General features: G+C 46.6%; 1 protein-coding gene across 3 annotated transcripts in view; it reads left to right on the top strand.

Annotated features, from left to right (window-relative positions):
• Positions 1–14,585, top strand: part of LOC135808521 (probable ubiquitin carboxyl-terminal hydrolase FAF-X) — a 56,295-nt gene that overhangs the window by 5,349 nt on the left and 36,361 nt on the right. For all 3 annotated transcript variants that reach the window (XM_065321718.1, XM_065321717.1, XM_065321719.1), the window contains exons 7-21: positions 329–395; positions 605–703; positions 1,160–1,245; positions 2,537–2,585; positions 3,867–3,944; positions 4,222–4,374; positions 4,706–4,810; positions 5,020–5,118; positions 5,864–5,971; positions 6,677–6,793; positions 7,629–7,782; positions 8,088–8,230; positions 10,011–10,082; positions 11,758–11,861; positions 12,687–12,801. In XM_065321718.1, coding sequence (XP_065177790.1) covers positions 329–395; positions 605–703; positions 1,160–1,245; positions 2,537–2,585; positions 3,867–3,944; positions 4,222–4,374; positions 4,706–4,810; positions 5,020–5,118; positions 5,864–5,971; positions 6,677–6,793; positions 7,629–7,782; positions 8,088–8,230; positions 10,011–10,082; positions 11,758–11,861; positions 12,687–12,801 — 1,549 coding nt within the window. The remainder of the gene's footprint in view (positions 1–328; positions 396–604; positions 704–1,159; positions 1,246–2,536; positions 2,586–3,866; positions 3,945–4,221; positions 4,375–4,705; positions 4,811–5,019; positions 5,119–5,863; positions 5,972–6,676; positions 6,794–7,628; positions 7,783–8,087; positions 8,231–10,010; positions 10,083–11,757; positions 11,862–12,686; positions 12,802–14,585) is intronic.

The following is a 14,585-nucleotide window of genomic DNA, read 5'->3' as shown; positions in this document are numbered from 1 at the left end:
GCGTGTGTGGTGTGTGTGCGAATGCGTGCGTAACTGTGTTTGGAAAACAGCTCGCTCGCTTCAATCATTCTGTGCGCACATGCATGTGTGCCTGAGGGTGTGTTCGCGTGCCCGCGCAATGTGTGTGTGTGAGTGTGTGTGTGTGTGTGTGTGTGTGTGTGTGCACGCACGCACGCACACACACTCACACACGCGCTTGGCTGTGTGTGTGTGCACGCACGCACACACACTCGCACACGCGCTTGGCTGGTCACTTTACTCTTTGCCGTATCACGCTTTAAAAAAAATATTAGAATTCATTGTTGTGTATGCTCCATGTCCTCTGTAGGCCATTTGGTCACTGCGCCGAGTACTTGACTGAGGAGTGCGTTCAAGAGTTTCTCATGCCATGTGTGGTAAGCTAAGCACACTACAGGTGAATGTGCATGGAACTGGTGAAACGAGTTGTGTGTGCAGAGCAGCTCGTCGAAAAATGTTGTATTGTTGTGACCTGAGATGCACTGGCCCGCTGCTCAGATTAGGGAAGGTCCGTGAAATTTATATTGCTGCTGGAGACTGAATCCATTTTCCATGCTGTGCTTGATTCTGGCCTTTGTATACATAGGATCGGATTGTGGACTTCCTGGATGGCTTATCTGATGCTGACCTGAAGAAAGAGTCGAAGAACGAAGCACGCACCGACACCTTTTCTCAAATCATTCGGGTAAGCTCATGATGTTACAGTGCCCAACTAGAAGCGTGAAACGAGAGGGCATACACTCTTGGCACCTAGCTTAGCCGGCCATAGCGGTTAGGCTATACGAAGAAGTTCGCACAATAGATGAAATTATGTGAGCATGGGCAAGCGCTTGATCTTCATTGTGCAGTGCAGCCTCCTTGTGACAGCTGCAAAACTGCCTAACAGCCACGGCAGGCTTCCCAAGATTGTGGCGCATAATTATATATGTACGCTATCTTCGTCCAAAGTGCACATCTGTAGCCCCCCGTTTGCCTGACACTTGTTTGCTGGGGTATGCCAGACGTATGACGTCACATGGTGACGTCATACGCCTTCAGCAAGGCCCAGGAATAATCGCCAGTTTGAAGGAGGAATTCACGTGTGTTTCTCATTCCACGGGTTTCTCACTATCAATTTTATCCTGTTTGCTTTATGCTTTAGTCATGTCGCAACCTTTGCCTTCGCTGTCCGGCAAGAGAGGGTATGCCACAGCGGTTGGAGGAAGTATGTCTGCAGCTGTACCTCAGGTATGGTCTTGTTGTGATGGCTATTAGTATTACGGTTCACTACTAGAGAGATTCAGGGCCGTAGCACCCGGTCCGGCCGGTCCGGCCATTATTTCGAAACGTTGACCCACCCAGTTCGTGCAAAGCGGGATGTTCGTGAATAAAGTTCATTTCGGGTCAAGTATCCTATTTGGCCAGACCACTTGAGTTCTCAGTACTACAGCCCTGGATTTGTTTGTTGAATGGGCCATTGGCAGTCATAGGAAAAGGTCCTGATAGATTCTGTCGCAAATTGCGCCAGGTGATTGAAATTCGTGATGCCAAGCCTGGTGTCAATACAAGCGCCAGATAGGTCTTATTATAGGACAGTAAAAACCCACATCAACAGTTGCTTCTGCATCATTGTCAGGCCTGTCATTAAACTCTGTTATTGGCACCTCATTCCTGGTTGAGAATTGGGAAATGTAGCATGAAGAACTACTGTGACAGCGAGAGTGGCATCTGAGTTGTCTACATACCTCACAGTTCTGGCCAGAGAAACTCACGTCATGAATATAGCAGCGCCGTGTTTGAGTACACATAGCCGTGTGTGTAGTGCTAGGGCTGCGTGTCGCCCGGCAACGCTATTTTATTCACGAGGTTGGATTTCTCTGGCCAGTACTGTATTTCGCAGTGCAGTGTTGCATGGGTTTTTGGTTCTGCCTCCCGAAATGTGATAAAATTCACGTGTTTTTGGCCAGAATCTTTACGTCACAGTGCATTTGTAATAGCGCGTAACCTTCTCCTCTTGCGTCTCCTTCTCTAAATGTAAGACGATGCACATGTCATGTATTTTTGGCCTGCACCTTCGCCTTGCGGTGCGTTGGTACTAAATGTGAGACGTTTCACATCTTTTTGTTAGTCTGCACTTTCACGTTGCATGCATTGGTGCTAGAGTCGAGGCATTTCACACCTTTGTTTTCACTTTGCAGTGCTTTTGGCGCATTGCTAACACATCTTTTCGGCACACCACCTAGTATATAGACTGCTCCTTTCTGGCTTTCACTGTCTCACTATATATTTTTCTAGGGATGGTGAAGAGCTGAACCGTTGCGATTTAATATACTGGTTCCCTTTTGCAGTGTTACGTGAGTGGTGGGTGTGTCCACCCAATAGTTTTTTTCTTGTACTGCATCACTAAAGTGATCCAGTTTTGGTTGTTCCCGTGGAAGAAGCACTGAGGGTTGGTATGTCGTGGTGATATGTATAAGAACTGCCTGTTCGCTGCCAATGCCAATGCCTGTCTCTTTGTGTATGTTGTGTCGTCCGCTAGGCTGCTGCAAACTTCCTCGTTCAACGGCAAGATGAATGCGATCAATGAGGTACGTTACTGGTGCTAGCTTACCAGCTGTACTTTGTACACTGAGCATTTGATGAGTGAATGGTGAATACCTCATTTTCTTGAATAAGAGCCCGGTGTTCTTATAGTTCAGTGACAGGTCTGCCTGTACTACTATTACAAACTCTATTATTGGATTATTGGAGACTGTGTTTTATTGGAGACCTGGGCTTTTATTAGAGAAAGTACGGTTTAAATAAAACACGTTGCTTTCTTTTTCAATCCAAACACGCACATGTGGGGTCTCAGCTAGAAACGTCATTTCAGGTTCACCAAATATCTGGGCGTGGCCCGTCGGCAATGGAGTTTGCGGACCTAGAGATAAACGAGAGAGCTTGGAAGCTCAGGGCCCTACGCTATGCTTTTTTTCCTTGATGACCTAGACGAAAAAAGCATAGGGATGTTATATTAATTTCTTATAAATTTCTCCTTTTTTTAAAACACATATAACCTGGGATTCGAACCCGCACTATCGCCCTGCATGCATCCCCGATACACTTCGCATACATACTAATTCTTCCAAGTTGCTTCACGTTATGATTTTGCATTTGAAAGCCCTATTTGAATATGCATTGTGGCCAGCCGTCTTTGATGGTACGGTACGGGACAGGTACGGTCGAGGGTAATACGACACCGCCTACCACCTTGATGACCTAGGCAAAAAAAGCATAGGGATGTTATACATTTTTCAATTCTCCTATTTTTTCAGGCATAACCTGGGATTCGAACCCGCACTATCGCCCTACATGCATTCCCCCATACACTTCGCATTCATACTCATTCTTCCAAGTTGCTTCACGTTATGATCTTGCGTTTGAAAGCCCTATTTGAATATTGCGGCCAGCTGTATGTGGCCAGCTGTGTTTGATGGTACGGTACGGGACAGATACGGGATAGCGCCAGGCGTGACACAAACACACAAACAAACAAACAAATACCAAAATTAAAGCTGTGTGGACCCTGGCTAGCGCCAGACGTTACTGAAGTAACGTCTTCTGCATAGCTACGGGAATAAAACTAGTTTGGTTGTATTTTCTAGCATGTAATGTTGGTGTTGTGTCCATCTATGGTTTGCGCGCGCGCGCGAGCATGTGTGTGTGTGTGTGTGTGTGTGTGTGTGTGTGTGTGTGTGTGTGTGTGTGTGTGTGTGTGTGTGTGTATGTGCGTGCGTATGTGCGTGCGTATGTGTTCGTGTGTGTGTGTGTGTGTGTGTGTGTGTGTGTTCGTGCGTCTGTGTGTGGGTGTGTGGTATTGTGTGTGTTAGATCAATAAGATGATCAACAGCCTGTCAGGCTATCGTCATCAAGACTACTCGGATTGGCTCACCTCAGCACGTCTGGCTGTAAGATTGGGATGGGTTCAATGTGTGCGGTGCTGTGATACTTCAACATACGTAGCACTGAGTGGCGATGAGTGGCGCTCATAAAACATGCACCGGAATGCATTGAGCTGCTGTAACGCTGAACAGCTCGATCTGAAATGCCATCAGCTAAGATGCTCGTGCTGAAATGCTCGTGCTAAAATAGGACTAGATCTATGCTTTAGTGGTTCAACAATTCGGCATCTCTCACTCTGACCCACATTTTGCTCATTTCTTTCTTGTTTTCTCTGCTTACTAGGAGTGGATTCAGACAAGGGATGTCTTGTCCATTCTGCTGCGTGACAATCTGCATCAGCCGCAGTACGTTGAGAAGCTGGAGAGGATTGTGCGCTACGTCATCAAGGAGAAGATGATGTCATTGAAAGACCTGGACAACATCTGGGCAGCGCAGGTCAGGAGCAGTGACCTTTTAGGTTTTTGCTTTTGCTTTTTTGTGCATGTAATACTTTGGTTCATATTTTATCATGAGAGGAATTGAATGCATGTATAGGCTAATACTATACTAAATCTCCGGACAGCTAGTTGTGCGAACCTTGTTAGGTCCCCTCAGCGAAGCGCGGAGTCACTGGCCGAATCAATCGCAATGGGAATCCAGTCAACAACAAAGCTATATGCTGAATTGCGTTTGTGTGCGTGTGTGTGCGTGTTTGTGTTTGTGCGTGTGTGTGTGTGTGCGCTCGCGCTCGTGTGCGTGTGTATCTATGTACGGTGTGACCCTGCAGGCTGGCAAGCATGAAGCCATTGTAAAGAACGTCCATGACTTGTTGGCCCATCTCGCGTGGGATTTCTCAGCGGAACAGTTGGATCATCTCTTTCAGTGCTTTCAGGTAATTGAGGCGATCCCTAGCTACCTGTCGGTATCAACGAGTGTACTTAAACTCTACAATCAATCAGACTCCCCTGATACTGGCCCTTCAACCCAGACTAGGACGATATGTGTTCCGTACATACCTGTACAATGCGCTGATCCAGCATTGAGAGAGCGTGTGAACTGAAGGAAGTTGTGTGACACGTTTCCGCTGTTTTCTCTCCTCAGGCATCTTGGGTCAGTGCATCCAAGAAAGGCCGTGAAAAACTGCTGGAACTGATACGCAGGTTGGCCGAAGACGACAAAGAAGGAATGATGGCTGGCAAAGTATGTTGTCTCCGTTATCAGTTTGTTTATCAGAGAGAGAGAGAGAGTGGAGAGAGAGAGAGAGAGAGTGCGCGCGCGCGCGTGTGTGTGTGTGTGTCGGTGTGTGTAACAGCCAGTGTATGCCGGAGCATGTGGTGTGGTGTGTGTGAAGAAAAAGAAAAAAGAAAAAAATGAAAAATGATTTTTTTTCTTTTTTCTTTTTCTTCACACACATTCACTGGCCAGAAAAGGTCACTTGAATCAGCTGTGTGGTGGATACCAGGCTAAGAATAGTGGCGGTCAATTCATCAGCCTTGCAAGCTGTTGAATGGTGTAATCCCAGCACAAGTTGCTATGTCTAACATAGCTGTTCACTATCATCGCTTCCGCGATGGGCAGGTCTGAGATGTGAGGTCTGAGGTGTGTGTGTGTGTGTGTGTGTGTGTGTGTGTGTGTGTGTGTGTGTGCTGCGTGTATGTGTGTGTGTGTGTGTGTGTGTGTGTGTGTGTGTGTGTGTGTGTGTGTGTGTGCTGTGTGTGTATGTGCGCTGCGCGCGCGAGTGTGTGTGTGTGTGTATGTGTGTGTGCACGGTGCGTGTGCACGGTGCGTGTGCATGCGGTGTGTGTGTGTGTGTGTGTGTGTGTGTGTGTGTGTGTGTGTGTGTGTGTGTGTGTGTTGATAGAGATTTGTAGCCAGCCTGCATTGGTTTTTAACACTCTTGTGTGTTCTCTTAGCTGACTCTTTGGGTTGCTGACTATTTGCATAGGTGCTGAAGCTACTTTGGAACCTGGCCCACGATGAGGACTGCCCACCAGAAATAATGGACCAGGCCCTATCGTCACTGGTCAAGATCTTGGACTACAGTTGTTCACAGGCGAGTCTTTTAACAGTTGGCGTTATGTTTGTTTTGTTTTTACGAAATACCCAAACCCAACTTGGTGAGGCAAGTTGGATAAGAGAGAAGAGGAAGAGGAGACAAAGCCCACCTTGGTGAAGCAGAACAGAGGAGAGAGGAAGTGACGGAGATGCACTGAAAAGGACACACTGAAAGGACAGATAGATGAGGGTATGGAGATTCAGATGACTGCTGTGGGATGCGAAAGTTGTTCTCTGCTCCAACCTCTCAGATTCAATGTTTTCGAGCACCAAAACGGCATTGATAGGTGTAGTGCCTGGTCGGTTTTCCTTGTTTGCTGCCATGAATTTTGCTTTACATTGCGGTTACTTGCACACACTTTATATACATGCACACACGTACGCGGTATATACATGCACACACTGTATATGCATGCATGCTTGTATTACAGATGTTGAATGCATTTCTTTCCTCGAACTATTTGTGCAGCAACATGCCATGGCATGATTGAAATTAGAATTGTTTCTATTCCTACTGCCTAGCCTTAACCTCTCTCTTTCTTGTCTGGCATTACTTATGTGGTTAGCACCTGCCATTTGGGTAGTGCAACAAGCATGGGGCCGCCCTGTTGATGTGAAAGCTAGCATGAGTGCTTGCCAATGCCTATGATGCTGATGTGAATTGGCTTACTTTACTGCTGCCGTGATGCTGTCCTATCTACAGGAGTCTGAGCAGCAGAAAATGGGGTGGATCATGGACTGCGTGGGTGAACTGCGCTCTAACCAGTGGGTCCTACCGGCTTTGAAACTGATCAAGGACATCAGTAGTGTGTTCCCACCGGTAAGCTCTGCTGCTGCTGCTGCTGCTGCAGGCTTTGTAGTTTGTGTGCTGTTCTGTGAAACCACAGCTAACTCTGATTTACTAGCAGGGGCGTCGGAAGGTATTTTAGTGTGGTACGGTCAGCCATCTGAAGTGCAATTTACTCCTGGGGAAGTGGTGATTGAGCTTTTTTTCTGAATTTTTGGGAATTTTAGATCCCAGATCAAAGTGTATTTTGTTGATTCACGGGGTATCTGGGGCAAAAAGTGGTACGGTCAATACCGTAGTGACCGTACCGTGTGCGGCGCCCCTGACTAGTGAATGTGCTTATTTTATGTGCAGTGCTCTTCAGTTTGTGATATGCTTCAGTCGTTGGTTTCCATTGTTCTCGTTTCTAATTGAGAATTGAGAGCCATACTCCCCAGCACTGGCTCGATCACCCCGTGTTTTTTACCGTGGATGTGCTTCTTCTTGTGTGTGTGTGTGTGTGTGTGTGTGTGTGTGTGTGTGTGTGTGTGTGTGTGTGTGTGTGTGTGTTCGTGTGTGTGTGTGTGTGTTCGTGTGTGGATTAGACAGTTATCTGGCACTTGTCTTGATCTGTTTCAATCAGAATCAGATCCGCTATCGTTGCTATAAAGAGAAAATCTGTGGGTGCACATCCAGTGCATTTGCAGATTTGCGTGCTTCTCTTGCGACGGGCGTGTACATGGTACATGGTGTGTTCGTGTGTGTGTTCGTGTGTGTTCGTGTTCGTGTTCGTGTGTGTTCGTGTTCGTGTGTGTGTGTGTTCGTGTGTGTGTGTGTGTGCGCGCGCGCGTGTGTGTGTCTTTGCTCATCTGCGGGTATGCACTTGTAGCCACCAGCTGGCATGTCTCAGCCACGCACCACCGTGCGTCATAACGTATACCGCAACGAGGCTCTCTCGACGGTCAACACCGACGCTGACCTGTTGACGCTGGTGTGCAACAACTTGTGCCAGTACATGGAGAGTGTTCGAGTTCGTGTTGGAGGTGAGTGCTAACATACAGCTGTCAGGGTGTGCACAGAACTGGAGAGGAGCTTCCACCATGGCAGCTTGATAAACAGAACCATTGTGTGAGCAATTGTATGAGCAATGTGTTTCAAGTTTCCCTTAGCCACCTTCTCTTGTTAACGAATGAGATGTGCGCGTGTGCGTGCGTGTTGCTGGCTCCATGAGTATCTCATCTTGTTTTGTGTGTTACCGTGTTAAGCTCCCTTTCCTAGCTATGCCAACTCTCATATAATTATCTGGTCTGTTTTCTGTTGTCTATGTGCATACCATGCTGCTCTTTAGTCAAAGTGGACGAGTTGGACCCAGATGTGTACAGTCCCGACGGGCGGTACACTCATGTCGCACACTTGCAGGAGCGGCTCAACTTCATTCGCTATGTTTTGCGTGATGGACAGCTGTGGCTCGTTGGACGCCAAGCTCAGCAGGTTGGCAGTTGTTGAGGTTTTTGCCTCACTAGTCTTGAATCCCATCTAATAGATTCTTGGTTGGAGGGAAACAAATCAGCACACGAAGCACAGAGGCCATTATAGTTTCGACTAGACCTTTCGTACCATTACTTTTCAAGTCGGATTCAGTGTGGTGATTAACCGGTGTGCTGATTTGAATCTGATCTATATGCACATAAACTGTCATTAGGGAGGTTTCGCTCTACGGAATTACTTCCTCCGTATACAAAAACTTCGTGACTTTTTTTCAACGGTGTTTTTGAGCAAGAACCTGCTCAACGAACCGCGCCAAAGGCTGTCATCGACAACGCACATTCATGTTGAGGTAGGTTTGGTTGATCTCGAACAGATTCTCCACGGAAGCCATGCGTGTGAGGATGTTGCCGACAGGAACTCACGAGTCAAATATCAAACAAACTAACACTTACTAGTGTGACTTACTTGCTCGAAACTGACACCGTGACGAAGTGGAGCTCGCGCCGGCCTGGAGCACGGAGTCACGACTCACGCGGCACTCGCTGCCCTGAAACTGGCCAGGCTCGTACTTTCGGTGCGCGGCCCCATACGCAGCGTGAGAAAATAAATCGGTTCCGCTCGCACGGAAAGATGAAACATTTCAGTCGTCGTGCAACCAGCGCAGACTCCGGATCGGAATGTCGACGACCTGGCTTTCTTCGCCTCTCTCCACTACAATCAGACGTCTCCGTTGTGGCCTAGGAGGGGAATCGCAGGGACCTCGTCGCAGCCGTTGTAGAATGCTCGGGAGGATTCTCCTGCCGAGAAAATGCGAAGCGTGTGGATGTGCTTGAGCGACTCGTTTCACGGCATAATGGAGGTCGCGGGTTGGAACGACTGAATATAGTCGACACCGATTCGTACACAGCTCTGGGAATGAAGAGTACGCTAGCCAAAGTCCCGCGTCGGATCATCATTGCAGCTGAAAAGAATCTGAACGAAATGCGAGCGAAGCAGCGACTTTTGGCGATGCGGAGTCAGCGTCGTCAGGTGACAATGACAGGAGCGACGAAGACTCTGAATAAACTCAATCTCATTCGTCTGAGTTGCTCTTTTCTTTGTATATAGCTTGTAAACAGGTTAGACAATGCCACGAGTGTTATTCCAAGTCAAACGGAACAATTCCAGAGCTATGCGCAGCCTTAAAAAAAAAGTCACGAAGTTTTTGTATACGGAGGAAGTACGTATGAAAATAACGTATGAACTGCACGGAATTTTCATACGTAAAAATCAGAGCTGTTGGGTTTCGCTCTACGTGATTTCTCCACGACTGCTAAACATGCGTTGTTGCTTTGGAGACGCGTTGGCTGCATGCGCCCACCGTATGCACCATGAACCGAAACCGCGTTTTCCATGATATTATGCACGTGGTGTACGGTGTGTGTACCATGTGTTTCGCGCGGCTTGAATGTTGCCATGGACAAATGCGGAAAATGCGAAAAAATATTTCAAAAAGTCCTACGGAGGACCCAACGTAGGAAAGAGCTTTCCTACGGAAATCCGTAGAGAGATTTACGTATGAAAGTTGCCCTCGCTCCCCGGCGCGTACGACATACGGATTTTCATACGTAATTACGTAGAGCGAAACCTCCTTATTAACTGTCATGTCCTTCCTACAATGTAATTGAAGTATTGAAACATGTTTTTGTTTCTATGCATTGGCTGTGTCCTTATCATTCATAATTTATTAGTATGATACAACATTCAACATTTATAAAATTTATATTTTGCGTGTTGTTGACAGATTTGGAAATGCCTTGCTGAAAATGCCGTCTTCCCAGCCGATCGAGGCATTTGCTTCCGGTGGTTTTCAAAGGTGAGCGCTTTTTGGATTTGTTCTGGACTATTGTGTGGTGGTGTTGGGATGGCACAGCCACCATGCTGTAGCCACGCAGGAGCACGACTTTGGCTAACCTAGTTCTCATTATTGATGTGCAGAACAGGTGTACGTGTATGTGCATGAAACTTGATGATGCAGCGCCGACGCGATGCTGTTTGCCATTGAGCTGCTGTGCTTTATGTACTAGCCAGAGCGTTACTGTTCTTACATGCTCGTCCCTACCAAGTACAGTCTGTATCGGCTATAGAGTGACTGGATATAAGAATATATCGGCTACAGTGATATTGGTATGAAATATCAACAGCAAAACGTATTTTATCCAGTATAAAAAATATCACTATAACCAATATTATCGGATGTAATGATATATCGGATATTATGATGGCAACAAAGAATCAAAACATGCATAACACTAGTGTTGAAACGATCTCACCGGATACTCGTTAGCTCGCTCGCCAGAAACTCGGCTCGTTTGTGCGGCCAGCTCGTTTGCACTAACGAACACCGTACACCGTACTCCGTACACATGGCAGTACATGTCGACCGGGGAGTCGTAAAATATTTTACGACTCCCTGGTCGATCGAGAGTCCAGTCCCGCGCAAAGTGAAAATCACTCGCAGTTACAGGTGACTGTATGCCTGCACGACACTTGAGTTGTTTCAGTTGTCGTTGCAGCTCTGGTGGACTCTACTGATGTCTTGTTCCGCATCTGCTGACCTGTCGCAGGATATGCTTCGGTCACCTCTCCATTCGAGTGAAAGTTACGCTCAGTCGTTTGGAAGTTTTCTCCCGCGATGCAGCGAAGACCAGGGCTACTTGCAATCTTTGCAAAACGGTCTATTATTACAAAGGCTAATCGACGACGGCGCTGAAAAGACATCTCGACACCAAACAGCAGTCCGAAGTGAAGCAGCAGCAAACCCAAAAGCCGGCGGTGATAATTTGAACCAGCTGAAAAAAATCGAACTTAGAAAAAAAATTATTCAAAAAAATAATCATATTTGCCACATCAATGAAACTCGTTAGCTCGCTCGATAGCTTGCTCGTTAGTGGAACTGATCGCTCGTTTGTTATAGATACGCTCGTTTCAACACTACGATAACACACTATATTATTATCGGCTATAGTGATAACTTTAAAATACATAGTTAAGGAATGGGTTTGCTCCCACACTGGAGCTCGCGCTATTCCTAAAAGTGTCAAGTCGTCGGCGGAATAGCGCGAGCTCCAATGTGGGAGCAAACCCATTCCTAAACAATATCATCGCCGAAGTCGCAACCTCTATTTTAAAATACATGTAGCAATAATATCAAAGGCCCTATTTTTTTACTTTCTTCACGTTGCTTATTTTTATAGTGATACATGTACATGTACATACCACTGTACAGAATTTTTTTATGGAAATGCGGGCACTGTCAACTATGCAGCATGCTCATTTGTCAAAACGCCATGCTGGAAGTATTTCCTTGCCTTTCATGTGTCGATCGAAAAAAGAAAAAAGAAACCGATCGTATCGCATATAGTGATGCATCGATTATAGTGATAAAATCACGGAAATCAAAAGGGTACGCTATAGCCGATACAGACTGTATTTATGGTTCTACATGCGTGATTGTGGTCGTGTGGGTGATTGTGTGATTGTGTTTTTAGCTTCTGGGTGACGAGCCAGATCTAGACCCCGAGAGCACGTGTGGCTTTATGGAGGAGAACGTTCTGAAGTTGGATCCATCCGTCTTGACAGAGGCAGGCTTGAAGTGAGTGTGCACACGCATAACGTAGAATATCGAATGAGACAGCTTGTGCTACAAATGTTTTGCTTGATGTGTTTTTTCTGCCAGGCCTTTGCCCGTGTGTGTGTGTGTGTGCGCGTGCGCACGCGTGCGTGTGTGCGTGCGCATGTGTGCTTGTGTGTTACATATACTGTTTGTACACTGAATTCACTTCAATTCGAACCGCTAAACTCCAGAGTATGCCTTAAGATGATCTGAAAGTTCAATGGGAAGGGGATTACATGTACATGTAGTTGGTATTTCTTAGCGGCTAAGCCAAATATGGAACACATTGTAGCAAGAGTACATAACCCCCCAGAGTGTGCAACGCCTGATCCAGCTCTGCATAGGGTCTTGGTCGAGCGGAATCGGATCTTTGCGTCATAATACCGTACACATCTGAGGGGAACCCGGGGAGTCGCGGGTACACTCGGATCAAAAACAATGGTGCCCTGCCTCGAGACCGGCCTTGCGCTGGTGTGGAGTGTACGCATGACATCAGAAGATGCGATTCCGCTCGACCAAGACCCTATGCGGAGCTGGATCGGCGTTGCACACTCTGGGGGGTTATGTACTCTTGATTGTAGTTACCGGTTGTCGCCTTTTCTTGTAATACAATTTATGACACCATTATTACGGGTGCATAACCTGAATGACCTTGCAAAACCACTAGTAGTAGTAACTTACTGGTAAATTGAGCTGATAATACACTAGCGCCGGTACATGCATTTCTCCTCTCCTATACTGGTTAAGTGACGGCTAGTTGGGACCCCATTATCATCATCATTGTATTTTTCTTCCTGTTTGTAGGTGTTTTGAGCGGTTCTTCAGGGTGGTAAACCAGAACCTCCGACGCATGACGATGAAGAGGCGGCGATTCATTACGGAGACCATGGACTTGATTGGGCTCGATTATCTGTGGCAGGTAAGCTGGCACTGGCACGTGTATTGGTTAGTTTTGATGTGAAGTCACCTGTGCTGGAACTCAATCAGCAATTACTAGCACAGCCATGCATACCAGGGTGCTGTGGTGTCTATTGTACTGTATTACTAGTACAGCCATGCATACCAGGGTGCTGTGGTGTCTATTGTACTGTATTACTAGTACAGCCATGCATACCAGGGTGCTGTGGTGTCTATTGTACTGTATTACTAGTACAGCCATGTATACCAGGGTGCTGTGGTGTCTATTGTACTGTATTACTAGTACAGCCATGCATACCAGGGTGCTGTGGTGTCTAATGTACTGTACTACTAGTACAGCCATGCATACCAGGGTGCTGTGGTGTCTAATGTACTGTATTACTAGTACAGCCATGCATACCAGGGTGCTGTGGTGTCTAATGTACTGTATTACTAGTACAGCCATGCATACCAGGGTGCTGTGGTGTCTATTGTACTGTATTACTAGTACAGCCATGCATACCAGGGTGCTGTGGTGTCTATTGTACTGTATTACTAGTACAGCCATGCATACCAGGGTGCTGTGGTGTCTATTGTACTGTATTACTAGTACAGCCATGTATACCAGGGTGCTGTGGTGTCTATTGTACTGTATTACTAGTACAGCCATGCATACCAGGGTGCTGTGGTGTCTAATGTACTGTATTACTAGTACAGCCATGTATACCAGGGTGCTGTGGTGTCTATTGTACTGTACTACTAGTACAGCCATGCATACCAGGGTGCTGTGGTGTCTAATGTACTGTATTACTAGTACAGCCATGCATACCAGGGTGCTGTGGTGTCTAATGTACTGTATTACTAGTACAGCCATGCATACCAGGGTGCTGTGGTATCTATTGTACTGTATTACTAGTACAGCCATGCATACCAGGGTGCTGTGGTGTCTAATGTACTGTATTACTAGCACAGCCATGCATACCAGGGTGCTGTGGTGTCTATTGTACTGTATTACTAGCACAGCCATGCATACCAGGGTGCTGTGGTGTCTAATGTACTGTATTACTAGCACAGCCATGCATACCAGGGTGCTGTGGTGTCTATTGTACTGTATTACTAGCACAGCCATGCATACCAGGGTGCTGTGGTGTCTATTGTACTGTATTACTAGTACAGCCATGCATACCAGGGTGCTGTGGTGTCTAATGTACTGTATTACTAGTACAGCCATGCATACCAGGGTGCTGTGGTGTCTATTGTACTGTATTACTAGTACAGCCATGTATACCAGGGTGCTGTGGTGTCTATTGTACTGTATTACTAGCACAGCCATGCATACCAGGGTGCTGTGGTGTCTATTGTACTGTATTACTAGTACAGCCATGCATACCAGGGTGCTGTGGTGTCTATTGTACTGTATTACTAGTACAGCCATGCATACCAGGGTGCTGAGGTGTCTAATGTACTGTTCTACTAGTACAGCCATGCATACCAGGGTGCTGTGGTGTATACTATAGTAAAACCTGGTGTAAGCGACCTCTGGGTTTAGCGACCACCTGCTCTTAACGACAGTTTTTCCATGCACGGGCAGTTCTACACAGAAACTGTGGGACCTGGTTCTAAAGACCACCTGGCTTTAACGACCGCTTTTGCTTGCACCGTGAGGTGTTCACTTAAACCAGATTTTACTGTATAATGTATATTCTGCTTGCTGTATCCAGGATATGAGGGTATGCTGGCAGCATTGTTCTTATCACTACTATCATGCACATCTTCAGTGTTGGAAGTACTGTTAGGGTTGCACTC

Source organism: Sycon ciliatum, chromosome 2, assembly GCF_964019385.1.
Source record: "Sycon ciliatum chromosome 2, ocSycCili1.1, whole genome shotgun sequence".
Taxonomy (NCBI): Eukaryota; Metazoa; Porifera; class Calcarea; order Leucosolenida; family Sycettidae; genus Sycon; species Sycon ciliatum.
This window is presented reverse-complemented; position numbering and strand designations above follow the sequence as displayed.